The following is a 27,934-nucleotide window of genomic DNA, read 5'->3' as shown; positions in this document are numbered from 1 at the left end:
CATCAGCTGGGGGCGAGGAACAGAAACTCAGCAGTCAGCAAATTGGCAGAATGCATCAAGGGAGCAGGAGGTGCATTTCAAAGACAAATTCTTAGCATCTATTTTTGCCAAGGGCAGAGAGAGATTTGGGAAAAGATAAGTAAGATGGAAATAAGAATTCAGAATTTGCCTGATCAATTATGATTATAATGGGAGCAACAGGGTTACTGCATTATTGGGATCAATAGGAAACATACAAGCTGTTAAAATGATTTTACTTAGCTCTACCTTGCTGCAAAAATTTGAAACACACCAAAACTTGCCCTTCCATTTTCATCCGTTTTCTGCAGTTGTGGGGTTGGAGATAGCTGAAGGAAAAGAAAATTAAGTTTATTACTCAAATCCAAGTAATTGCTAATATCCATATGCAGCATCATGATTTATGGACAATACACTCTATAATTATAAGACAACCTTCAAGAAACTGAATTAATTTTTCGATCTCTTCAGAACTGATGCTCAGTCTTTGCAGAAATTATGTCCAAAGGGATGATGAAAGTACAGTAAAAAACAGTACTCTCCCTCTAAGAAACTTCAGATTATTTTCTATAACTCGACTCTCAACATATATAATTTGTTACTTTCAAATAAACTTTAGCATTTAGCTTGGTTAATTGAAGAAATAATTCCTCAAAAACATCAGGCAGAAAAAGTTATTTGAGAATCCACTTTGATATTAACGTGAAGTTAGCAAGAAGGTCCATCACTCGCTCTCAACATTACACATTGAATAGACAACTCAAAATTCTGCAAGAATTTAATTATATATTACTTTCTTCATAAATCAGGAGACAAGCTTAAACATAAATCAAAACTATTGAGGAGCACTTTTATTTATGCTAATTTACATTTCCATTCGGTTTTGGTGCTCTGATTCTGGACTTATTCACCAAGGCCCTTTGCAAACATCTAGGTTCAGAAAAGAAACCAAAGGTACGCAAGCAGATATTAGGACTACATTTCTTGGACATCACAAGGCCTCACACTTTAGTAATATCCATATGCATTGTGAAACATGCAACAATATTTAATCAGTGCTCGCAGAGAAATCTATTACATTTTCATTCCTTTGAGCATCATAATCATAGTATTATATATTCTAAATGTTCAAGCCAAAGTGCTACTAATAAATTCCTTACCTTTAGGCCACTTTCTTTTAGTAGAACGACTTTAATCATAGGCTCAGGAGAAGGATTTCCCCAAGCATCACAAAGCTGTACAACCAAAGGCTTATCAATGGTCTTACCATTGACAACCGAGAGGGACTGAAAATATAAAAGTGCACAATTAAGGTACATATAGTTCAATACACAAGTACAGTATTCTTTCCTAAATGTGAACTTTTCATTAAATTCTGCATTAAATTGAGTTGATTGTCATACTAATCACCTATCCCACAGTTGAATTTCCAAAAACATTAATGATTCACCATCCAAATATACACACACAGATCATTCCCAAGTATGGAAATTAAATACACACCTACAAATGCATTATTGGCAAAAGACTAAACAAATATTTTGTATCTATCTTTATAGTAGAAGGCAATAAAATATCCCATCAGTAGTAGAAAATCAAGAGACAACTAGGTAGGAACCTAAAACAATCACTAAAGTATGGAGGAAAACAAATGGTGAAAGGCTGAAGAGTACTCTGTACCTGATAGCTTGCATCCTTGGTATTAAAACAAGTGGCTGCATTAAGGTTATTTTGATTGGAACCAGATTTGCTAAGAAACCAGCCGATTAAAATACCACAAATGCGATGCTGCTTCTCCAGGAAGGAGAGAAACAGGAAGCAGAAAATTACAGGCTAAGTAACCTAGCATCAGTCACTGGAAGAAGTCATTACGAATTTTGCAAGGCCACCATTCTGTGTGAAGAAATTTTTCATCTCTGTTCCAAATGGTTTCTTCCTGACCTCATATCACAAACCTGACATCCCAGTCATCAGCTTGGTGAACTTTCGCTGAACTCTGTATAGCAAGTATACATATCCTTACTCAAGGAGACCAAAACTCCACACAATACTCAAGTGTCACCAAGGCCCAGAACAGCTGCAGCAAGACTCTTTACTCTTGTACTCAAATCCCCTTACAATGAAAGCCAGCATACCATTTGCCCTGCTCACTGCCTGTTGCACCTGCACACTTGCTTTCAATGACTCTTATTACAAGGATACCCAGGTCCCTCTGTACATCATTATTTAAAAGGTGTTCTACCATTGTTATTTTCCTTCACACTTATTGATGTCATCTGCATCTGTCTTGTATTTGGCCACTTACTCTGAATCACCTTCAAGCTTCTTTACTTCCTCATCATTCTTAATTCCTCCTGACTGTATCAGAGAGTGTTTTATTATATTTAATTTTCTCATCTAAATCATGGATACATGTATATAAAATATACTGTATTTATACAGGAAATAAAGTATACTGTATTTATACAGGAAATAGCTAGGGCCCAAGCACTAACCCCAGGTACTCATCTAGTTACACTACTCCAGGAAAGCCCCACTTATTCTTACATTCTGTACGCTAACCAAATCTCAATCCATGCCAGCACATTAAGCATTCAAGGAGCAGGAGAATCGACGTTTTGGGCATGAGCCCTTCTTCAGCAGAAAACAGACAGTTATGATGTTTTATGACTGGAGAGGAGCACAATGGCAATGTTTCCCAGGTGGTCAGTATTAGAATCATAGAATCCCCACAGGGCATTTTGACCCATCAAGTCCACACCGACACTCTGAAAAGTCTCCCACCCAGAACCATTCCCCGACATATTACTCTACATTAGACTAATGCATCTAGCCAACACATCTATGGGCATAATGGGCAATTTAGCATGGCCAATTCACCTAACCTGCACATCTTTGGATTTAGGGAGGAAACTGGAGCACCTGAAGGAATCCCACACAGACACGGGGAGAATGTGCAATATCCACACAGACAGTTGCCCAAGGCTGGGATCGAACCCGGGTCCCTGGTGCTGTGAGGCAGCAGTGCTAACCACTGAGCTACCGTGTTATTATAAAAGCTCATATCCTCCACTTATTTTTAAATGATAAAATGCATTTTGAAAGATTATTTTGTTTTGACTAGATTTTCAATCACTACAGACTAAGGAATATTGCACAAGGTACATTTTCCTCAGATAATACATATTTGGTGAAATAGGTATCACACTTGCTTAACTAGAAGAAACTCAAGCACAGGCTCGGAACAGCAAGCTGTTATCAACCACTATGCCTTTTGCCCTGCTAAAACCATGATGCCTTCCAACACAGGCACCAAAATTGTCCAATTAAACATGCCAGGTCAGGGTATTTATTGAATGGTTACCTACATCCTAGGGAAGAGACTAATTTTCAACAAGTCAATTTTCATCAGTACTTCAGATTAAACAAAACTTAGGTTACAGGGTAAATAAAATAATCCAACGCTGGCTAGAAAATTGCCCTACAGTTCACCGTATTTCAGAGCAACGTCAAAAGTAGCAATTTCCTAAAAAGGATTTAAAAGACTTAGGATACTTTAAGTCATTTAACTATTCAATCTTACCTCTTCTGAATTTCCCCATTCAAGGATGCTAATTTGGGTTGGGGGTCCTGCAGTTAGATGAATTCTTACATAATCCACAAAATCACGCCAAGCAAAACAAAGTTCCTTCTGACCAGTGGCTCCAGGTACAAACTTTATTCCCCGAACAACCATATTCTGAGTATTTTCCTGCAAAGACATGAAAAAACTTATTCATATAACATCTTTAATTTCCATAGTCTCGCATTTTAAAGATTATTTTTCCAGTTTTGCTACTCTCAATTTATGATTTATAACTAGTTTATGCACACCCATCAGAACCAAACTTTGTAAGGGTACTAGAGCTTTCTCAAAAGCTTGTCAAGAAACCTAGCACACAATCAGTTCACATCATTGAGGAGTTAATTATGGATAATGATAAACATGTGCGTTGATTTAAATATTAAAATTAGACTATTATTCTTTATTACCCTGGCTAATGCATCTAACCAACACATCTCTGGATTACGATCAGCTGTACAAACCTTAAATGAAAACTAAAACTAGCATGCTTTATTTGAATCAAATGTAGTTGTTGGATAACGTGCCCCAGAGGGGTAATAAGACATGGTGATAATGTTACAGGTCTTGTAATCCAGTTAATGCTTGGGGATACGGCAGCTGGAGAACTTTAAATCTAATTAAGTTAGGCAAGTTTCAACAATGTTACCTTCAAACATCAATTGTTTTAAAACCCACCTAGTTCACTCATATCTTTTAGGAAAGGAAATTTGGTTTGGTAATCTAATCTAGGTAAATTCAGACCACAGCTCATAATTAGCTCACATTGGCAGTGGGCATCTCCCTTACAACTCCCCTACTCATGAAATAATTTTAACAACATAGATTTGTTGACAAAAATTGAAGAATAATCTGAAATAAAACAGCAGTGCCCGTGCAAACCAGGGCCAAGAGACAGGAAACAGAGAGTGTGATGGTGACATGTTTTTAAGAATGGAAGGAAGGATACAATGGTGCCTCAGAGGGAGTCAGCAGTACAAATGCTGTTCTTGATGTACATTATTGTCCTGGAATTAGGTATAAAGAGAATAATTTCAAAGATTTCAACTGACAGAAAACTTAAAAATGTACTAAACAGTGAGGAGGATAACGACGGATATGAGGAGGACAGCCACTGGAGAAATGGAAGGCAAATGTCAGATGAAATATAATGCGGATATAAGTGTGAATTTTGCAACAAGAAGCATTTTTAATGAGTTAGAATGTAATGTCTGATGGACGTAGCGGATAAATTTAATATTAACTTAGAAAAGAAAATTTAACAGAACAGAAATGGATTATCACTTATTGTGGTTTACTTTCAATTGTTTTTACAAAGACTTTGCTGCATAACATCACAAGAAACATGGCTAACCCAAAAACGGGAAAAAATAACAATCAATCTGTTAAAAAAAATTACTCATAGAACATGGGCATTGCTGGCTAGGCCAGCATTTATCGCCTTTGTTAGTTGTCTTTCAGCTGGTGATGGTGAGCTGTCTTCATTATTTTGTCATCTCAGAGGGCACAGTATTCCAGACAGACTCGAGAAGCAAACTATACTTACATTGCATCTTTAATGTAATAAAATATCTAAGGTGCATAACAGAAGCATCATAAAGCATAGAACTGTCCATAATGGAGATTTTACACCACCTACCAAAATCCTTGATGATGCTAAATAGAGTCTCAAAGGAGGCAATTGAGATGGAGGGACAGAAAAGTGAAGGGCGAGAATGCTACAACAGTGGGCATCGGCAATTGTCAAGATGGCTACCTAAATCACAGCAATCAGGATTAAAGCACAGATCTCAGCTGAGAGTTTTGAAGCAATTAGAAATAACTGATTACAGATGTTACAAGATCAGGTCAGAAGCTAGGAATCTTGCACCAGGAAACTCATTACCTGAATCCCCAAAGCCTGTCCACCAGCTACAAGACCCAAGTAGGAATATTTGTCACTTGCCTGCATGAGTACAACTCTAACAGTAAAGAAGCAATTAGTTTGATCACTTGTGGATGTGGTGCCGTTTTGTGTCTCGATCATTGATGTAGCAGTGCATACTATCTACAAAATGCACTGTGGAAATTCATGAAAGGTTCTGAGTCAGCAGCTTGCAAACCTACAACCACTTCCATTTGGAGATACAATGACAGCAGATACTTGGGAACATCACCATCTGCAAGTTACCCTCCAAGCCACTCACCCCTCTGACTTGGAAATACACATCACTGTCCCTTCAGCGTCACTGAGTCAAAATCCTGGAAGTGCTTCCCACAGCAGATGAACTGCAGCAGTTCAAGAAGTTCACTATTACCTCAATGCCAACTAGAGACAGCAATAAATACTGGTTGGCCAACCAGCAACACCCTCATCCCACAAATGAACAATAATTTTTTAAAAACTGCGCTAAGCTGAAATAAGAGCAAGTACAAAGGAATGAGGGCAGACCTAGGTGGAGTGAACTGGAAAAGGATTTAACAGCAAAGATGGTTGGAAACATTGGCAGACATTTGAGAAAATAGTTCATGGATCACAAAGACATACTCCAGTGATAAAGAAGAATTCTAGACAGGGTATGAGCCAATCATGGTTAACCAGGGAACTTAAGAATAACATAAAATTGAAATTAAAACCACATAATGTGGCAGAGCCTGAGGATTACTAAAGTTTTAAAAGCAAAAAGAAAACAAAAATAATAAAAAAAAACTTTGGGTGTAAACCTGAGACTCACAACAAGAACTTATTTAAGTGAATAAAAAGGGGGGGGGGGGGGGGAAGTTCCAAAGTTAACATGAGTCCCTTCGAGAGAGGCTGAAGAAATAATAATTGGAAACCAAGAAATGGCATAGCAACTGAATAAATACTTTGTGTGCCTTCACACTACAAGATACTAATGGCAATCCAAAAATATTAATTTATCGTGGGTCAAAAGGAGACGACAAAATAAGCAAAACTTATCACTAGAGAAAAGGTACAGGGGCAATGAACGAGGCCAAAGACCAGCAAGTCCCATGGTGGTGATGGGATATATCCAAGAATATTAAATAGTAGTAGCTACAGATATAGTGGATGCACGGGTAGTAATCGTCCAAAAAAATGAAAAGGTCCCAGCAGGATTGCAAAAATTGCCAGTGTGATACCTTTATTTAAAAAGGGAGGACAACAAAAACAGGTAATTATAGCTTAACATCTGTTATTGAGAGAATATTATTATAAAGAATGTAATAGCAGATCAGAAATATGTAGTCAAGCAGTAAGTGTGGCTTCACAAAGGAAAATCATGCCTGACAAATGTGTTAGAATTCTTTGAAGTGGTAACAAGCAGGATACATAAAGGGGAAGCATTGAACACAATATTTGGATTTATAGAAGGCACTTGGTAAATTACCACACACAAAACTACTTAATTAAAGCCCACTGTGTTGGAAATAGTAGATTGGCTAACTAACATAAGACAGAGTTCTGATTAAGGGTGGCATTTTCAGTGATCACATCCTGCAAGGGGTGGAATGCTGCAAGGGTCAGTATTGGCTTGAATGTACAATCACCAGGTTTGTAAAAATATATGGGAAGGCTTGTGTTGGGGATGACAGAGTCTGCAGAGTGATATGAACAGGTTAAATGAATGGGCAAAAACTTAACAAACGTGAGTTGGAAAATGTGGAAACTTTTGTGCACTGGATGTCTCTGATAACAAAATAGTGTACGTTAGACTTTACTGACCATCAGTATGCAGGCGCACTATTGGACTTAGAAGACTCAAACTCCATCACAACAAGATACAAAGAGAATCTCATAATATTATCTCTGAAGTTGAATTCTCACAGGTTAGGGATACGTAATGATGCCGCATTGCGTAGACACATACATAAGGATATATTCAAGACAAACAACTTTAATTCTAATACTCACTGAATAAAACTTTACTGGAATAAAGTATGGTCCAGATTTACCCCAAGAATTTGATTCAGAAAATAAATTGCTCCACAATGAAATTCCACTTCAAATTTTAAAGGCCAGGCCAAAATATTGGATATGAAACGTATACAAGTACTTGCTCAGAATTTATAGATAAAGTCAAACCGCTAGAGCTTAATGCAAGGATTCTAAAAGTGAGAAATAACATTTTACGCAAGGACAGTACTGTGAAAATTACTGCCATGTTAACAACAAAACTAGATCAAACTTAATTACATGTAACAGGAGGTCATATTACAATGATGGCAAATTCCGTTCTTGTAAAATGGGCACACTTACCACTCCCTCAACCTCTGGTTGAATAACCTTGCCTTTCTTCCTTTGGACTGAATGATGGATGGCTATGGTTTGTGAAATTAATGGCCTATCAACTATAACGTAGAAGAAATTTTACAACGTTCTAAGTGCCGAACTCAATTCAAATGAATAGTAACACCTCCTTGCTACGTTTCTTGAAATTTGAATATTTGATATACCTGCCAAGTCACTTTCAGTTTACTTTTGTCCAATCCTTCTCCAGCTACTCCCAATAAGTCTACACATGATGATGTCAGGGTTTGAATCTGATTGCCATGTCGGTCAGAAAGTGTTGCATCTGAGAAGTGAAAATATTTTACATTAAAGAGGAACTTTAACAAATCATTCTCAATTAGCCATGAAAAAAGATTCATAGTTATAATACAACACTGAGTAAGGCATTATGCTCCAATTAAAATTTGCAATTTTTCCGTTGCACAACATCTTTTCCAAACTTGAAAAAATATCCACCTGAGTTCCTTTGTTCCTAGAACAGTGATAGAATTCAATTTATTTTATGTTGTGACAATTAAGTAATGAGAAGACATTAAAAATTAATTTTAATTTAACTTTCATTCCGTGACTTTAAGTTCTCCCTATGCTGAGAATTTCAATAAGGAAATCCAACAATAGCCCTTAAAAATCAGGCAATGTAACATTTCCCAGAATGCTATAAAAGTATACTGTGACCTAAAGCATGCAGTGACCGAACTGTAAGAAACAGTACGGAAGCTTGAAACAACAAATAAAAAAGCACTGAAATTTCAGGGTTTTTTAAAAATGTAACAAGGCCACTTAAAAGAATAAGTCTAAGGAAGAGCTGTAAGAAATTTAAACATAAACAAATTAAAAATATGAAGTGAATTTTATCCTCTTACAGATATGAGGAAGTTCACAACAAAATACAAGCTACAAACAGGTACAGTTCACACCAAAATAAAAAGATATCATGTTTTGGTCATGGGCAGAAGTAGTTAAAATAAATAAAACTGACAGCCTTCATAGCAAGGACACAAACTGAAAGTTGAAGATGCTTGCATGCAACCACTATTACAACGAATGAACAAACAAACTACGATATATGATTTTGAACAAATCTTCACAAACATCAATGGGGTGAAATCGAAAAGGACCAATGCCTCTATTGATTTTGCTTAGTCATTCTGTCCTCCCCACATGAGGATGGGTTGTAATTTTGCATGAGCTGAAAACGTGTTGCTGGTTAAAGCACAGCAGGTTAGGCAGCATCCAAGGAACTGGAAATTCGACGTTTCGGGCCAGAGCCCTTCATCAGGAAAGAAGAAGGGCTCTGGCCCGAAACGTCGAATTTCCTGTTCCTTGGATGCTGCCTAACCTGCTGTGCTTTAACCAGCAACACATTTTCAGCTCTGATCTCCAGCATCTGCAGACCTCACTTTTTACTCGAAGATTTTGCATGCAAAACATAATGTGTTAAAAGCATAGAAATTCCATCATCTTCAACAATAACTGAACTCTACATCTTGAACACAGAAATTAAACAGATGACAAGATCCAGCAGATCTCCATACTGATCAGGAATTCAAACATTTGTGTTTAGGCCTGTACACTTGCTATCTTCAATTATGACAATCTGTTATAGTTTTAATGGAATAGCTTACTAGTTGCTTTAACTAACAGTTCGTTCAATGGTGCAATCAGAAAAAGTTGAATATTACACCATCTTGTCTAATTTATCATATTAGGAGTCAGGCTGCTTTTAACCCCAAGGTTTCAGAAGTAGAAATTTTAAAATTAAATAGCAAACAAAATACTTTGTATAATTATGGAAAATAAAATTAAAATTACAGAACTTACGTATTTCTCCTTGTAGCTCTTCACCCATCTGAACAGTACTTAATCCTTTCAATGAACATTTCAAAAGTCTAGGTTCATCTGGCTGTGGCCTAAACAAAGTTATAAATTACACTATTAGTTGAAAAGTTAACTTTTCCTTAACTGCATTTCTGCCAAGATTCAGGTTTTTAACCTGTTACGACAAATACTAGGTCACAATATAACAAATCAACAGCAATCTTCCACTGAAGATTAATTTAAACACAAGTTTCATAATTCCCGTAAAGATGGTCCAACTAAATCAGTTTGATACCAAATAAATTATTAAAAATAAAAATGTCAGTAGAGCTTGGCCAGAAAGTTTGAAAAATGCTAGTGGCTCCATTTCCACGTTAGTTGTACTATCACTAATTTCTCTTCCTTATTTCTAGTTTTTAAGAATTTGATTTGCTCTTTAATACCTTTCAAACTTTCCTTTTACATTGCTATATCATACTACAGCAAACTTTGTTTTAAACAGCACCCTGAGAACCAGTACTCTCAGTAAGCCGGCAAAAAAAATTATATATCTAAAATATCAAAAGTTTACTGTAATATCACGATCTCCACGATGTCCAAGCAGTCAGTTGCGGTTAAAGTTCTCTGCCAATAAGTTTTATGTAAAGCAAAGTTGCATTATTATTTAAGTGATTTATGTTGTAAATAACAGTGATAGGTATATCCTCTGCATTGCATTTTATTATTTCATGTGTGTTTTTACATTTGTTCCATGGATCTCTTGATCAACCGGCATATTTAATCAACTGGCACACTCCTGGTTCCAAAGGTGCCGGTTAATTAAAAACTTTGCTATACTTCTGAAAATAAACAATATTCAGAAATCAATTCCAGTGTGTGTCATAAAACAAACGTGACAGTTTTACAAGAAACACCACACAATAGGGTTCATAAGCCAACTTTCCTTAGCACCAAAGAACACCCACCATGACCTCAAGTTGGAAGTTTTGCTACTACGTTCTTATTTTTTACAAACTCTGGATAGCCAAAGTACAATTAAAAATCCTAAGATCCTAAAACAAGATTTGCGTTTTTGACCTCGAAAATCAGTTTCTCAAGTTTGGTTCAAAAACATTGTCTCAGAGGTTTGAAGGTTCCAGCTGACTCCATGAATGAAGCACAAAAATGCAATGTCAGAGAGTGCTGCACTGCTGTCCTTCGGATAATGACTACATCAGGATAAGCCTTTACCTAGTTTATGGATGTAAAATTGCTGAAGACTTCATAGCAATAAATAGAAGCCTTCTTAGTGCCCTTGTTGACTCAAAAATAAATTGACCTCTGATTCATTTCATTGCACTCAATATCTCAAAAACAGCAAAATAGCTGTGTTTGGCTGCATAACCACTGCAGTTCAGAATAAAATTTCTTTGAAGTTCATGTTTGAGATATGATAGGATATCATACAAATACAGATTTTACTTGTTATTATATATTCTATGCTATGCACTGTACAAGGAAACCCATGGTGCACACTGTATAACTCATTAACTAGTTAAATACAAATTACAGCGTGGGAACAGAAAGAGAGTAATTGTTTCTGAAAAATAACTGTTCCATTCATTCTTGCAACTGCTTACAACCGAACTGTACATTTCACTGTTAAACTGCCACAAAGTAGAAATGCCAACTCATGCCACCAAGCCTGCTGAGTATTTGCATTGTTTTAATTATATATTTAACTGACCAGATGTTTTAAAAAATTGAACAAAGATACAAAATAAAGAGTTTTTCAGCTTACTTGACTGTAAATGCACTTTCCAATGAAATGTGATCATCTTGGTATGAGACCTGACAGTAGCGCACATCCTTAATGGAGCATGGTACTTTAACATCAGGCAACAATCCTTGAATTAAGTGTTCTCTATTTACCCGAGGGGTCCAGTTGACCTACATTTAAGATGTTTAATTAAATTATTGAGGCCATTTGAGCAAAGAAACAACATGTAGATTGCTGTGATTTTCTGCAATATATTGGAGCTTCAGTTTAGCCATGTTCTTCTGGTTGAAAATATATTAATTTGAAATCTTCACTTTTTTTTTCCAATCGAACCAGCAACAGGGAAAAATAAATGACATTTTACTAAAGAAGAAATTGAATTAAGTTTTTGAGCAGGAACAATATAAAAAAATTAAAGGAATGAGTTGGAAGACAACATTTACAGAAAATATACAATGTGTTTCTGATTCAGATTTTGCAACGGTGGTAACGAAACAGGTTTGATACTATGATAAAATGCACTTAAATCTGCTTGATCAAACAAATAGGTAGAAAACAGTTCTAAATAACTAAGTTTCGGAAGTAAAGGCTTCTGAATGTACGTGACAACATTGCAACTGTGATAGAACAATTTGGTTGGTTCTCCAGGTTAAGTTAAGTCTTTAGCACTAAATACTAGAATGTTGCCAGGCCAGACAGCCTTTGCAGTATCCAGTAACTTGCCTATTTTAAATAAGTATTACTTTCTGAGAAATTGCTATACTGAGATACAGGCTACTTGACTAGATGGGACTGAGGTGCATAAGGAGGAGGTGTTAGCAATTCTGGAAAGTGTGAAAATAGATAAGCTGCCTGGACTGAATGGGATTTATCCTAGGATTCTCTGGGAAGATGGGGATGGAGTGGGGGGATTGCAGAGCCTTTGGCTTTGATCTTTATGTTGTCATTGTCTCCAGGAATAGTGCCAGGAGACTGGAAGATCGCAAACGTTGTTCGCTTGTTCAAGAGAAGGAGTGGAGACAACCCTGGAAATTACAGACCTGAGAGCCTTACTTCGGTTGTTGGTAAAGTGTTGGAAAGGGTTATAAGAAATAGGATTTATAACCATCTAGAAAGGAATAAGTTGATTAGGGATAGTCAACACTGTTTTGTGAAGGGTAGGTCATGTCTCACAAACCTTGTTGAATTCTTTGAGAAGGTAACCAAACAGGTGGATGAGGGAAAAGAGGTTGATGTGGGGTATTTGGATTTCAGTAAGGCATTTGATAAATTTCCCCACTGTTGGCTATTTCACAAAATACGAAGGCATGGGAATGAGGGTGATTTAGTGATTTGGATCAGAACTTGGCTAGCTGAAAGAAGACGGAGTAGTGGTTAATGGGAAATGTTCATCCTGGAGTTCAGTTACTCGTGGGTACGGCAAGAATCTGTTTTGGGGCCATTGTTGTTTGTCATTTTTACAAATGACTTGGATAGGGCATAGAAGGATGGGTTAGTAAATTTGCAGAAGACACTAAGGTTGGTAGAGTGACAAAGGATTTTGTAGGTTACAGAGAATTAGATAAGCTGCAGAGCTGGGCTGAGATGTGGCAAATGGAGTTTAATGTGAAAAGGTGTGAAGTGGTTCACTTTGGAAGGTGCAACAGGATTAAGGAGTACTGGGCTAATGGTAAGATTCTTGGTAGTGTTATGAGCAGAGATCTCGGTGTCCAAGTACATAAATCCTTGAAAGTTGTTACCCAGGTTGATAGGGTTGTTAAGAAGGTATACGACATACTAGCTTTTATTGGTAGAGGAACTGAGCTTCGGAACCCTGAGATCATGCTGTAGTTGCACAAAATTCTGGTGCGGTCACATTTGGAGTATTGCATACAGTTCTGGTGACCATATTATAGGAAGGATATGGAAGTTTTGGAAAGGGTTCACAGGAGATTTACTGGGATGTTGCCTGGTATGGAGGGAAAGTCTTACGAGGAAAGGATGAGGGACTTGATACTGTTTTCGTTAGAGAGAAGGTGGTTGAGAGGTGACAAATAAGATAGGTTGGATAGTGAGAGCCTTTTTCCTCAGATGGCAATGGCTAGCACGAAGGGACATAGCTTCAAATTGACGGGTGACAGATATAGGTCAGATGTCAGAGGGAGTTTCTTTATTCGTAGTAGTAGAGGCATGGAACGCACTGCCTGGAACAGTACTAGATGTGTCAACTTCAAGGGCAATTAAATTGTCATTGGATAGGCATAGGAACGAGAATGGAATAGTGTAAATTAGATGGGCTTCAGATTAGTCCCACAGGTCGTTGCAACATTAAGGGCCAAAGGGCCAGTACTGTTCTGTAATGTTCTATACTGTTAATTGCTGACATAACACAGATTAACACAATATAACCAAATGTTCCCTGCCCCACCACTCAAGATTTCACAATCCACCTCTCACCACATATTACCAACCACTATCATCCAGGCACCTACTCTTAAAAACTTACATGAATATAGTAGCTGATGGGTGAAAAAAATGGTATCCAAGCCCCAAATTTTCACTAACTTTCTAGTGGATTGCTGCCCTCAGTCTGGGATCTGAAGCCCCAGCCGGACGGGTGAAGGAAGGTATGCATGCAATGATCACCATAATCAGCAGCAACATGTACAACAATATTTCTGATCGGTAGCTATGACCCATTAATTTGCTGGAATTACACAAATGAATTGTCAAGTCCTTTAGATGTCTATGTTCAACCTTAAGAGCTCCCAATGCCACAGGCATGACCATCAAATAGGAGAAAGTGAGGACTGCATATGCTGGAGATCAGAGTCAAAAAGTGAGGTGCTAGAAATACACAGTTGGTCAAGCAACATCCGAGGTGCAGGAGAGTCAATATTTCGAGCCAATGAAGAGCCAATTAATTCCCAATGAAGAGCTTATGCTCGAAACATTGACTTTCCTGCTGTTTGGACACTGCCTGACCAGCTGTGCTTTTCCAGCGCCACACATTTTGACTATGATGACCAAATCGTCTTCTGCAGTGATATTTGTGCAGTTGTATATTGAATGTGGCATTTTAAGCTAAAAATATAATACAAATATTTGAAAGAGATTTCTAGTAAAGATTAGTAAGAATCCTACGTCTACCTTAATTTTCTCTGCGAGTGATGAATTAACAACAATCTGCCGATCGCCTTCATCATACATCCGAAAGATAAGATGGTGAATTACGTCTCCAGCAATCCAGTCAATTTCATCCTGATGTTTAATAGGAATTGCTTTTTGCCCATCTATGCTGAAGATCTGAAGCTTTGTAACTTGAGTGCTAGGTAGCAATTTAATTATCTTCTCCACTGCTGGCACATCTTTACAGCTCTGTACATTGAGAACCAAACATTTTTTGTTGAATACAAATTAGACAAAGAAGTAGTAATCTTAAAAGCAAAATGCTATAAAACATCCTGATATAATGAATATTTTTCTTGGAGTGTTATAGTATTTAAGGATTTCAGAATGTAAAACGTTAAATAATGGAATCAATGTAAGTAGATCTATCCCCAACAATTGCCTGGTGGATAATGGAAGTATATGTATTCACAAAATTTCATGCGTAGAATAAAACTGTTAATTAGGACAACAAATGCAACTTCAAATTTCAAACAAAATACGTTAACAATTAGTGACATTAGCCTGATTTCCTAGTTCATCCTTCGCTCCTTTCTTGAGCAGAATCCACATCCATCATTATGAATATCCAAAGGCTAAGTTTTGGGCAATTTTGTATGTCTTCATTCAATTGGTAGAACGTATTCTGTAAGTGCCCAATTATCATCCAAATGAGGATTATATTGTTATTTTTTCTATGAGTTTCAATTCCTTTACTGCTCTCAACATTTGCAACAATTATCTTAAATTGCTACACTCTGCTCTAAAAAGAAGCAATGACTGTTAAACTCAGTGACAGACATTCCAACAGCAACAATGGGGAATTTTGAGACAAAATCCAAAACAAAATCGTCACTTCATAAAATAACAATTAATAATAGCAGATTTTTAAACTGCAACGTGTACAGCTAGTATATTCATGGAAGTAATGAAGCAGAGTTAAACGTACTGTATTTCACAATATGCAAATGATATCCAAACAAATCTGAAAAATCTTAATATATTGTAGATATGCTGGCAAAATCAAAACACGTAGGTTTAAAGAGACAGTGGTAGCTCTGATACACAAGGAGTGTATTGGTGAGTGATTGGTGAGAGAATGCAAATATATAGTGGTATCATTCAGAATTTCGTATTAGGGCAAGAGGCAATATTATTTCGTTATTTTGACTTTTTTTTTAGAAATATCAAAAGATCTGCATTTCATTAGACACAGTAGAAAATCATGCTAATATATGGCTTATTCAACTCCAGCTGCTTCAGTGAGCTTCTCTTTATGAGGAAGTTAAACGTGGGAATGTGCGCAGAGTACATCATTCAGAAGTGGGAATGTTCGCCAATGTCTGAAAAATGTTCAGCACCAATGATGAGATCTCAGATACTGCAGCAGTTCATACCGATATGTAGCAAGAACTGAACAATATCTAGGTTTTGGCCAATAAGTGACAAGTAACATTTGTGCAACAGAAGTATCAAATAATGACTGTTAAACAAAATCAAACATATCCATCACTCGTGGAGTCAGAATCATAGAGATGGACAGCATGGAAACAGATCCTTCAATCCACCTTGTCCATGCTGACCAGATATCCAAACCGAATCTAGTCTCATTTACCAGCACTTGGTCCATATACCTCTATACCCTTCCTATTCATATACCCATCCAGATGCCTTTTAAATGCTGTAATTGTACCAGCCTCCTCCACTTCCTCTAGCAGGTCATTCCATACACGTACCACCCTCTGTGAAAAGGTTGCCCCTTAGGTCTCTTTTATATGTTTCCCCTCTCATCCTAAAACTATGCCCTCTAGTTCTGGACTTCCCTTCGCTAGGGTAAAGACCTTGTCTATTTATCCTATCCATGTCCCTCATGATTTTATTGACCTCTATAAGGTCATCCCTCAACCTCCAACCCTCCAGGGAAAAGAGCTGCTGCTTATTCAGCCTCTTCCTACAGCTCAAATCCTCTAATCCTGGCAAATCCTTCCAATAGGAAGGAGACCGAATTACCCGCAATATTCCAAACGTGGTTGAACCAATGTCCTGTACAGCCTCAACTTGACCTCCCAACTCCTATACTCAATGCTCTGACCAATAAAGGAAAGCATACCAAATGCCTTCTTCATTATCCTATCTACCTCCAACTCTACTTTCATGGAACTATGAACCTGAACTTCAAGGTCTCTTTATTCAGCAACACTCCCTAAGACCTTACCATTAAGTGTGTAATCCCTGCTCTGATCTGCTTTTCTTAAATACAGCATATCACATTTATCTAAATTAAACCCCTTCTGTCACTCTTCAACTCATCTGATCAAGATCCCATTGTTCTCTCAGGTAACCTCCTTCGCTGTCCACTACACCTCCAATTTTGGTGTCATCTGAAAACATACTAACTATACCTCCTAGATTCACATCCAAATCATTTATGTAAATGACAAAAAGCAGTGGACACAGCATGGATCTTTGTGGCACACCACTGGTCAGAGGCCTCCAGTCTGAAAGCAACCTTCCACCACCACCCTCTACCTTCAAGTCAGTTCTGTATTCAGATGCCTACAGAATTCCAAGAGATCTAACCTTGCTAACCAGTCTCCCATGAGGAAGCATATGTGGCATTTGAGAGGCATGAATGTTACTTGCCACTTAACAGCCCATGCTTTGATGCTTTCCAAGTCTTGTTGTATATGAATATGAGCTGTTTTTAATACTAGAGACATGTGTGGTTCTAAACATTTTGCTGGATTGCATAGATCCAGACTTTTAACCTTATGATGGAGGGAAGGTCATTGATGAAATAGCTGAAGATAGTTTTGGACATCACACACTGCCTGAGGAACTCCTTCAGCGATGGCCCTTCTGACTTGCCAAAAGGACAAGGGGAGTGTTGGTCTTCCAGGATGTGAAGTCATGGACATACCATGTGCAAGCCAACACGAAGTATCACCAACTGCGTGTGACTGAGCTGCAGCTGGAGTAAGCTTTACATGGGAAGGAAGGAGAGATCACATCCAGATTGACACATGGACCACGAGAGCATACAGTTCAAAAACTATGGAAGCAGCACAGGAATTACAGAAAGGAAGAAGTGCATTTTGCTTGCTTTTTTGGCTTTTCGGCTGTCAGGTATTTTTACAGGCTAAATTGAAGCCCATGATCGGACATCCAGCACAAAACAGTGACATCACAAGAAAACCGTGAAGGTCACTGGTTGTTATTGGCTGCTAACTTGACTATTAGTTATAGATTGTTTTCAGATGGAAAGTGAATCGGAGAAATATTTGCAGATTCCAAACTAAAGGATTAGTAGGAAGCTTTAAAAAAAATACATATTAAAGGCCTGCAAGATTTGGCAACTGGTGGACCCCTATGTAGTTTATAGTGACCACATCTTTTGCATGGTTGCTTAAGGAACTCTAGCTCAATTAAAGAACCAAGAATCTGAGCTTCCAACACTACAACATGGGGAGGTCATGCCTGACAAATCTGTTAAAATTCTTTGAGGAAGTACCAAGGAAATTTGAAGAGGGAGAACAAATGGGCATAATCTATTTGGACTTCCGGGAAACCTTCGACAAGTTGCCATTCTGGAGATTGCTAACTCGGATAAGAGGCAATGGTGTTAGGGGCAGGATACTGACGTGAATGGAGGATTGACTGACTAGCAGAAGGCAGAGTGACCATAGAGATGTTTTGGGAAGGCACTTGATGACTAGACTGTGTTGGGACCACAATTATTTATGTTATGCATTAACAACCTGGATGAAGAAACAGAACATTGTTGCTATGTGTGCAGATGTCACAAAGATAGATGGAGGAACAGGTTATGTCAAGGTAGTGGGAAGGCTGCAGAAGGACTTGAATAAGCTAGGAGAATGAGCAAAGTGGCAGACAGAACGCATCATGGGAACATGTGAAGTGATGCATTTTGGTGGGAAGAAGAGGCATAGCCCATTTTCTAAACAAGAAAAGGCTTCAGAAATCTGAAGCACAAGGGACTTGAGGGTCGTAGTTCAGGACTTCCTTAAGGTTAACATGCTGGTTCAGTTGGCATTAAGGAAAGTAAATGCAACATCAAATTTAAGAGCGCTAGAATAAAACAGCAGGGACGTACCGCTGAGGTTGCAAAAGGCTCTGGTCAGATATTTTGTGAAATATTATGTGCAGTTTGGAAAGTGCTAGCATTAGAAAGTATCCAGTGGAGGTTCCAAGAATGATCCCAGGAATGAAGGACTTGTCATATGAGAAGTGGAGAAGGACTCTGGATCTGTACTCAATGGATGAGAAGGGATCTCACTGAAACTTACAAAATACTGAGACACCTGGATAGAAAGGACATGTAGATGGTGGCTCCACTGGTATGAGCCTCTAGGACCAGAAGTCACAACCTCAGAGTGAAGGGACATCCCTTAAAACTGAGATGAGGGGGGATTTCTTCAATCAGAGAGTGGTGAATCTGTGGAACTCATTGCCACTGAAGGATGTGGAGGCCAAGCGAAGTATTTAAGACAGAGATAAGTTCTTGATAGTAAGATGATCAAACGTTACAGGAAGGTGACAAGAGAATGGGGTTGAGAAGCATATCAGCCATCATTAAACAGAAGAGCAGACTCAATGGACCTTATAGCCTAACTATAAGGTACCAGAACAGCTTTTTTAGTTCACAGATAATCCTGGAGCACAAACCTACCGCTATTGCTGGAATATTGTTAGGGTACACAGTCTTTGGAGCATCCAGTGCCTTCAGCTATTACTTTGCATCAGGTTGAGTGAATAGAATTTACTATTGTGCAAACATGAATTGAAATTTTCAATACTATATAAATAATCCACATCATATACTTAACCTATCTCATTTCACATACTTAACTATTTTCCAACACTTGCTTAATTAAAATCAAAGACAAACTTGTGAAGAAACTCCGTTCTACTTAGGTCAAACTTTGCTTCAGTATAGACCACAAACAAAGTGTAACTCAACTTCCCTGGTTTTCACATTAGTTTCTCTGTAAAACCTCGCTCTCCAGTAAGTGCAAACTAATAACCCAAATGTAACATGATAGCAACAGGTGGATGTAATAATTCATCAAAGTAGCTCCAAGAAGATACCAAACAAATTTTTAAAACAGCTCTTTGTTAACTTATTAATGATTAGAAAATTAAATCAAGAATAAATTCTTACTGATATCTCAATTCTTGCTTTCAGCGTTTGGTCTTTCTTAATATTCTGTACATGTATCACGGGGCCAGTTAAAATTCCCGTACCAGTGTTACTACAATCCACTGTATACACAGGCAAATTTGGGGCACCAAGAAACTGAAAAGAAAGTATACAAATAATTAAAGCACAAAGTAATATAGGTAAATAATGATGAGATATCAAAATAATTGATAAAATAGTATGTATAGCCCGTAAACTCAAAAAACTGAAGAGACAGTAATTATAACCATCTCTCTTTTTGCTTTAGTTCCAAAAAAGTCCAAAATGATGGAATCTTTTGTTGTGTACTAAAGTAAAATGACTCAAATCAGTATCTGAAACAAAAGGCTTTTTGTTAGCTTTTCATGCACGGGATGAGGGTATCAGGGGCTGGATCTGATAAAGAATAGGGCCTATTAAGGATTACAGTGGAAATTTGTGAATGGAGCTAGAGGATGTATGTAGCATTCTGAATGAATACTGTGTGTCGGTGTCCATGAATGAGAGCAACAATGTGGATGAAGAACTCAAGGAGAGGAACGCTGATATGCTTGAAGAAATCAACACAGACAGATAGGATGAATTAGTTGACAGCAGTTTGGCAGGTTTAAAACTGGATAAATCTCCAGGTCTGGATAAAATGTTTACCAAACTGTTCCAAGGTGTGAGAAAGAAATACAAGTGGCACTGAAATAATTTTCAATTCCTCTCAAGCTATAGGACAGGTGCCAGAGGACTTGAGGACAGCCAATGTTGTTCCATCATTCAAAGAGGGAACAAGAGATGAGCCAGGAAATTACATCCAGTCAGTTTAACCTCAGTGATGGAGAAACTATCAGAAGCAATTCTGAGGAAACGAATTAATCTACATTTGGAGAAGCAGGGATTAATCAACAACAGTTTTATGGGGAGTTTACATCTATCCAACGGGTGTGCACATGAGAGTAAGGTGCAGTCTATTTGGACTTCAGCAAGGCTTTTGATAAGGCCCCAAAAGGGAGACTGATGACAAAGGCAAGAGCTGAAAATGTGTTGCTGGTAAAGCGCAGCAGGTCATCAGGAAGGGCTTACCAGCACAGCCTCAATGGGCTGAAGGGCATTTTTCTGTGATGTCGATTTCTTATTATTCTAACTACTTGATTCAGTTACATTACAAAATACTGGACAGGAAGACAGATCAGGCGAATAGGTAATGGTGACATTAAAAACAAAAAAAAATCAAAGATCACGAGTTCAACTGAAGATTTCACTTACCTTGCAATGTACCACCAATTTGGGCTGCGCTGTAATATTTCCTGCTTCATCCAGCACTTCAGCTTGGAAAGGGAAGGTGGTTCCATTTTCAATAACCACTTTATTAGAATCTGGCTTAATGCTCAGCTCACGAGGTGGACCTACAATAAAAAACAGTATTAAAGGCTCTGCATTGCAAGAATTTTCAATTTTTTCATCCCCTTAAATGTTCTTCCATCCTGTTCTCCAGTGTTGAGCTGTAAACCACAGGCAACAAAACCTCTCCAGGATCTTCACACCTGAATATGAGCAGAATCTTGACAGTTCATCGAACTTAGCAAAACAATCACTTAAGCCGCATTTTGTCACAGACATTACTTGAATGTATTTTTAGTAAAGCTCTTCAAATAGCAAGTTGTGATAAATTTCACAGTTTATCTTATCTTGCCAAAGGCACTGTGGTTCAATGCAACATATTGCTGTGTTTTGCAAAACTAATTTACAAGCAAGATGAATAACCAAAATAGTTGCTCCGACTCATTATTACATTGGGTCACTCACTCACCCGCAGATCAGCAAAATAAAAAGGTACTTTCAGCATGAAATATCAAACATAGGAGGGAGCTATCTGACGAGATTTTTTAGGTGTGTAAATAAATTACATACTTTTACATTTAATACTGTTCCAAAATTTTTAGAATATTTCTTAAATTGAGTATTGCTGGAAAGTAAAGTTTGCTGGAGTTTTTCTCCTGCATTCATCACTATACTGCGTAGTACAAATTCAATAGGAAACCAACATTTGTACTACATGACAGGACAATGCTGATTGATTGGCAAGTGGACTCTGATTGACACACGAGTCAACATGGAGAATGGACCCACTAATGCCAAAAGTTAGGAGCTGGGCTTTTTAAACTTTTAAGCCAGGTAGATTTACTCTGATTGGTCACAGCAATACCCTGAGATGTGAACTAGTGAATAGTTGTTACCTATTTTGTTGCATTAAGACAACCACACTGCATATACATGTTACTGTTTGCAAAGAATAGAGCCATGCATGTTAACATGTCACTTCCAATTCACTCAAGTCTGCCACCTTGTGACCCCGAGTTAATCTTAAATTGGATGTCAGCATAATTCTCATACATAATTCAGGATTATCGAGCAAACACCATCCAATTGCAGAATCACATCTGATTTTAGACATAGTGTTGTGAGTTTTGCAAGCATAGGTTGATTGGGTATTGCCAGTACCTTAATTGCTGAGGGCAGCTGAAGGAGCACGCTGTTTGATATGACCAGTTAATTTTTTGGTATGCAGTGTAGACATTGGGCATCACACTAGTACTGAAATTCAGATACTCATATCTAGGTTTGGCTTGATAACAGCATCCTGCTCAGAGCAAACATCACTTGTATTACTAATAGAGTAGCAGCGTGAAACAGTTGACTTCACCTATTTCTCAAACCTTTAAGGTAAATTATGCATTTTTGAGCATCAAGAGTGACCACCTTAAGGTTTTCCATGAGTTTGTATTATATACAAAGAGAAAGGTCAATCTTATGGCATTTGGAACTGTAGGAATGCCAACAACTATACTGATCAGGAAAGGTAAATTGCAGCAGACAGTAGTACAGAATTGAGAGAATTTGTGGCCCTTGCTAAAGAGGAGTGTCCCACTGACTGCTTCAGTGACATGCTAAAATATGGCAGGTAGGCTATGCAATCACCTTCTTGACTACACCATATATGGCAACCAACCAATCCAGAATAATTCAATTACAAATGGACATAAATGCCATCATTTGTAAATGCACAAACAAAATTTCATAGACATGAAAGATTCATATACCTTGATCAATCTGAGAAATTTAGAAACTTACCAGGCAACAGTCTAATTTTTAATGTTTGCGAATCTTCCTTCAGTCCAGGGAGGATTACTTTCAGAGTGAAGTTCTACAGAGAAATAATACAATAATAAAGAAAAACACGCAATCAGCCATTTGGTTCCTATAGCCTGGAGGGCCATTCGGTCTCATGGCTGATCTGACTATGGCCTTAACTGTATTATCTTGCCTGGCTCATACTTCTCCATCACTTGTAGATCAAAAATCTATCTAACCTCGTCTCCAATGCACTCTCAAGTAGATAATGCCAAAGATGAAGAATCTCATTATCACATCCAATTTAAATCAATTAATTTTACTTTAAAATGCCATCCCTTATGCCTACATTCTAGCCACCACTTCCCTTAAGAGGACCATCCCCTCAACATCGATCCTGTTAAACCCCCATAGAATCAAAAGACTATTCCAAATTAAAAAGCGATACAAAAGTTTATTCACTTGCAGATAATTCTAATCATGGTGCCAAAATTACTACGTGATAATCAGAAATAAAAAGTAAAATCAGGAATAAATCTAGATATTGGCATCATGCAGTTAGTATTACATGTTAAGACAATTATGTACAACAGTACGCAACATGAAAAGGATTAAAATTTAGAATGAAGATTTAGAGATGTCATTATAATTAAACCTACCTTGCCTTGGCAAGTGGTCACAGAGCCCCGAGCTGTTACACCCTTAATGATGAAACTTGTTCCTTTTGCCACAAAGGCTTCATAATGTAGGTCTAACCCACTGCAAGGCACACTTAAATTAGAAAGAGTTATATGCCATACGATATCATTAACATAAATTAGTTTATAGTTATTGAATGAACATTTACATTTTCATAGACAGTATCAACAGCAATGATGCATGGATCTGATTAAAATCAATAAGTTGGAAAGGTTTCACCATTTTCCTATTCCTTGGCCAATTGTGACAGAAAGTCCCCTTCAGCCTGATCTTCCACTCAATCAAATCATGGCTGGATCTGTGACCTAGTCCCATTAACTGTTTTTGTCTTATAGCTCTTCATTCCTTGATTAATAAAAATTTACTCATCTTAGATTTTAAAAGTAATAAATTTAGATACTTAGGAGCAGGAATAGGCCATTCAGCCCTTTGAACAAGTTTTGCCATTCTACATCATGGTTGACCAAAATAAACTTTCCTAGCCTCTTAAAACTTGCTTTAAACATTTACAACTTTAATTTTATTTCTGTGTTGACAAAGATCACTGACTTGAAATGTTAACACTTTTTCTCCCGGCAGATTATACCTGAATTACTGAGCCTTTCCAACATTTTCTGCTCCATTTCAGATTTTCTGTATTTACAATCTTTTGCAAAAAGGTTTTAACTTTTAGACTAGGTCTCTAATTCCTAGCCTGCCTAATTCACTGGTTCCCCCTAATATTTTGTAAACTTCCATCAAATAACACCATAACCTTCTAAATTTCAACAAAGTGCGCTATTTTCATTATGTAACATCTGAAGGTTATTTTGGTAAATGCAAAGAATAGAAGTTACAGCTGTACCTGTACTGAGTCTGGTTTGACTCTATTTGAAGTTCAACACTGAGCCTGCGTATCATGTGTCTGAAATTGACATGATCTTAGAAGGGATTTAGCAGAGCACAGGTTCACTCTAGAGCACCACTCTAGAGCTGAAAAGATTAAACTTAAAGGACTGGTTGAAAACCCTAAGCTTGCATTCCCTGAATACAGAAAACAAAATAGTGTTTATGATGGCGAATGGATTTGTTGTGGGAAGAAAGAGAGGGAGAGGAACCTCTCTCATTTGATGCAAGAATTCAAGCCGAGAGATCGGAGTTTCAAAATAAAGTTTACTATTTAGGGGACTTTTTCCTCCACATAAATGGGAATAGGACTCTGGAACACTTCCTCAAACTGCTGTTGTGGCTAGAAAAACAAATTTCAAACTGGAGAATGGTGATAGATTTTGTTTGCTAAATGTTATGGAAGCAAGGCAAACAGATGGTATTCACAAGCAGCTCAGCCATGATCCAACTAAATGGCAGAAATGCTTAAGGGGCTATATGGCTTACGCCTGTCCCTATGTTCTTGCTTTTCCATACAAGTGTTTTAATTTTGTGCAAACCTGTTTGGTTCACACACAACTATGTAAAGTTATTCACTAAATAGAGATTTGTTTTGAGATTCCAGTGACGTGGCTATCAGTTTTAAGCTCGGAGCTTTCTTTATCAAGTTATTTAGTCATTTTCAATAGGCCCCAATCAAGCAGGTTTTTCAGAGTTGTTTTCTAATTGAACTACTTAGGCAGTGCTTCATTACTGATCATTTTAGTTTTAAGATTGTTTCTTATCCTGAGGATATAGGTTTTTCCAAGGAGTTAGATTATACACTATACAGGGCACTGCTGAGGTCACCCCTGGAGTACTGTGTAGTTTCAGACTCCGCGTTTCAGGATGCTTAGTGTCCTTTCTCTGGAAGTAGTGCCAAGAAGGTTCACTAGAATGATTACTGGGATGAAGAGGTTTTCTCAGGAGGAAAGATTTAGTGGGTTGGTTCTATATTCATTGAATTTAGAAGAAAGAGAGGTGAATTTACTGATGCATACAAAACTCCCGAGGGAGTCTGACAGTGCAGATGCTGATATTTTGTTTCCACTTGCAGAAGAACCTAGAACTAGGGAATACAGTTTTAAATTAAAGAGACACCTATGCAAGGCAGATGGAAGAAGCAATTTCTTCTTTTTGAGGGTGCCTAATACGCATAATTATTTTTCCCAGACATTAATGGAGGCCAAACATGTTCAAGGCAGTATTAGAATTTTGCTGAAAAATGTGTTGCTGGAAAAGGAGAATCGACGTTTCAGGAAGAAGGGCTTATGCCCGAAACGTCGATTCTCCTACTCCTCAGATGCTGCCTGACCTGCTGCACTCTTCCAGCAACACATTTTTCAGCTCTGATCTCCAGCATCTGCAGTCCTCACTTTCTCCGGAATTAGAATTTTGATCTATAAGGGAATCAAGGGTTATGGGACTGCAGAGGAAAGTGAAGCCTAAATCACAATCAGATCAGCAATGGTCTTACTAAATGGTGGAATAGGCCTGAAGGATCAGTCTAATGTTACTATGTTTTAATGTTCAACATATCTACTTTCTTTACCCCACCAAAGTTCTATAACAGCAAAATTCAGGAACGTCATATCTCAGCACAATTTGCTTTTCAGTTCTCAGTTCCTTCAATCTGTACAAAACGACAACTTTTGAAATTTAACTTGCATCATTCTGCTCAAATATACATGAACAAAGTTCAATTTATCAGCGAAATCCATCAGATTGCAAGGTGAAAACCTCATCCAAAAACAGCAAATCTCATTGGCTCATACAATTAAAGCACGAGAGAGCATAATCTGATCAATCATATTCATGCTGGCTCTCACCAACAGCAATTCATCTAGTGCCACTCAACCAGCCTTTTTCTATAACCCTGCAAATTCTCCTTTACAAACATCTAATTTCTTTTGAAAACCACAACTGAATCTGCCTTAACTGACACACAGTAATTTAGGTCTCAACTGTGCAAGTGACTTAACATTGAAACAGATTAACTGGAGAAGTTTTTTTTTAAAATTATGCAGTTATATTAGTGACCATAATTTTAATTTATTTCAACATCGTATTTTAAATTGTTCCACAGATGCTCTAAGACTAGCAATGTGATCACATTTCTTCAATACGTGTCTTAAACCATGAAAGTTGATCATCACAATGAGGATCAACCATTTAATCAAGACTATGTTTATACTGTTTAGATATGAGGGGGAAAGCAAGAAAGGAGAAATGGGAGAGAGAATTTAAAGAAGAACAGCAAATACTGAGTTATAATACATTACAAAGTTATATACATGATACCTTGCCTCCACAATTGGCTTGATAACAGAGGTTGGTTGTGTAGAATGCCCAAATTCATCTTGCAAATCTAGAGGAATGTTGAAAGGCACAGCAATGCGAAATGGAGGATCCAACAATCCAACTGTAAATTTATACGGTTTTCCCTCTGAACAGAAAAAACAGATTAATCTCAATTTTAATATCTTAGTTGAAGGCTAGATGAGCCTTGAAAAACTGTAGTAGAAAACAGAAAATTTCCAAGTAAGCAAGTCTCCAAACTTTAACTCAAGTGATTAGGATTTGAATAATTAAAATTAATGTTGAAATTCGTGAAGAGCACAAACATGCAAGTGCAAGAGTACAGTGATGTAACAGTTATGTAGCAATTGTGTTACTAAACCAATAATCCAGTGGACTGAACCAGTAATTCACAGAAGTTCAACCCCATGCAGTTATGATTGATGGCAACTAACTATAAAATCTAGAATTAAGGATCATGAAACTAGTGAATTCAGTAAAAACCCAACTAATTCATGAGGAAGCAAAACTATGGGCGTTCCATGGTGCGACTTGCGAGAGATCCTGCCCATCCTAATATGACTGTTAACTGCTCTCATGCCAAGATCCTGGGCAAGAGGAGTTGCTTTACTAATGCTGTCTTGAAACATTTTTGCATAAAAACATTACAAACTGAAAGTAAAAATATTTCAAACTATTCAGTATATTTTTATGCAATAGATTCACAAATGGATAATTTAAACAGGATGCAAACAATGCTTAATAAATTCTTTAATATACCATTTAGGCATGCGCCAAGTCCAACCATTAATAAAAAAATTGAGTGGATCATAGACCCTTGTATTACCCACCTTACCTTTGCATTCATGGATAAAATTATCAGCTGATTGACATTAAATATGAACTAAGAATTCATTAAAAAAATTAAAATTCTATCAAATTCAGATGATCAAGCACCACACTGAGCTACCAGCAAAGATTTTCCCCAGAAACAGGAAAGCTAAACTAGGAAGCTGATCACCAAATCCTCCAAAACAGTATCTAAAGCAAACATTGCAACCTGACAGTCATAAA

At 37.5% G+C, this 27,934-nt stretch overlaps 1 protein-coding gene across 2 annotated transcripts in view; it reads right to left on the bottom strand.

Moving 5' to 3' along the window:
• Positions 1-27,934, bottom strand: part of smchd1 (structural maintenance of chromosomes flexible hinge domain containing 1) — a 124,375-nt gene that overhangs the window by 51,981 nt on the left and 44,460 nt on the right. Inside the window, exons 20-31 of one of the 2 annotated variants that reach the window (XM_060823603.1) lie at positions 26,864-27,008; positions 23,617-23,728; positions 22,958-23,030; positions 21,092-21,231; positions 19,820-19,954; positions 14,620-14,847; positions 11,512-11,660; positions 9,735-9,823; positions 8,078-8,196; positions 3,602-3,769; positions 1,179-1,304; positions 268-347 (exon numbers count right to left, since the gene is read on the bottom strand). In XM_060823603.1, the coding sequence (XP_060679586.1) occupies positions 268-347; positions 1,179-1,304; positions 3,602-3,769; positions 8,078-8,196; positions 9,735-9,823; positions 11,512-11,660; positions 14,620-14,847; positions 19,820-19,954; positions 21,092-21,231; positions 22,958-23,030; positions 23,617-23,728; positions 26,864-27,008 (1,564 nt within the window). The remainder of the gene's footprint in view (positions 1-267; positions 348-1,178; positions 1,305-3,601; positions 3,770-8,077; positions 8,197-9,734; positions 9,824-11,511; positions 11,661-14,619; positions 14,848-19,819; positions 19,955-21,091; positions 21,232-22,957; positions 23,031-23,616; positions 23,729-26,863; positions 27,009-27,934) is intronic. The other variant, XM_060823604.1, reaches the window with a different exon arrangement.

Source organism: Hemiscyllium ocellatum, chromosome 4, assembly GCF_020745735.1.
Source record: "Hemiscyllium ocellatum isolate sHemOce1 chromosome 4, sHemOce1.pat.X.cur, whole genome shotgun sequence".
Lineage (NCBI taxonomy): Eukaryota > Metazoa > Chordata > Chondrichthyes > Orectolobiformes > Hemiscylliidae > Hemiscyllium > Hemiscyllium ocellatum.
Note: the sequence above shows the minus strand (reverse complement) of the source record. Positions and strands in the feature narration are given on the sequence as shown.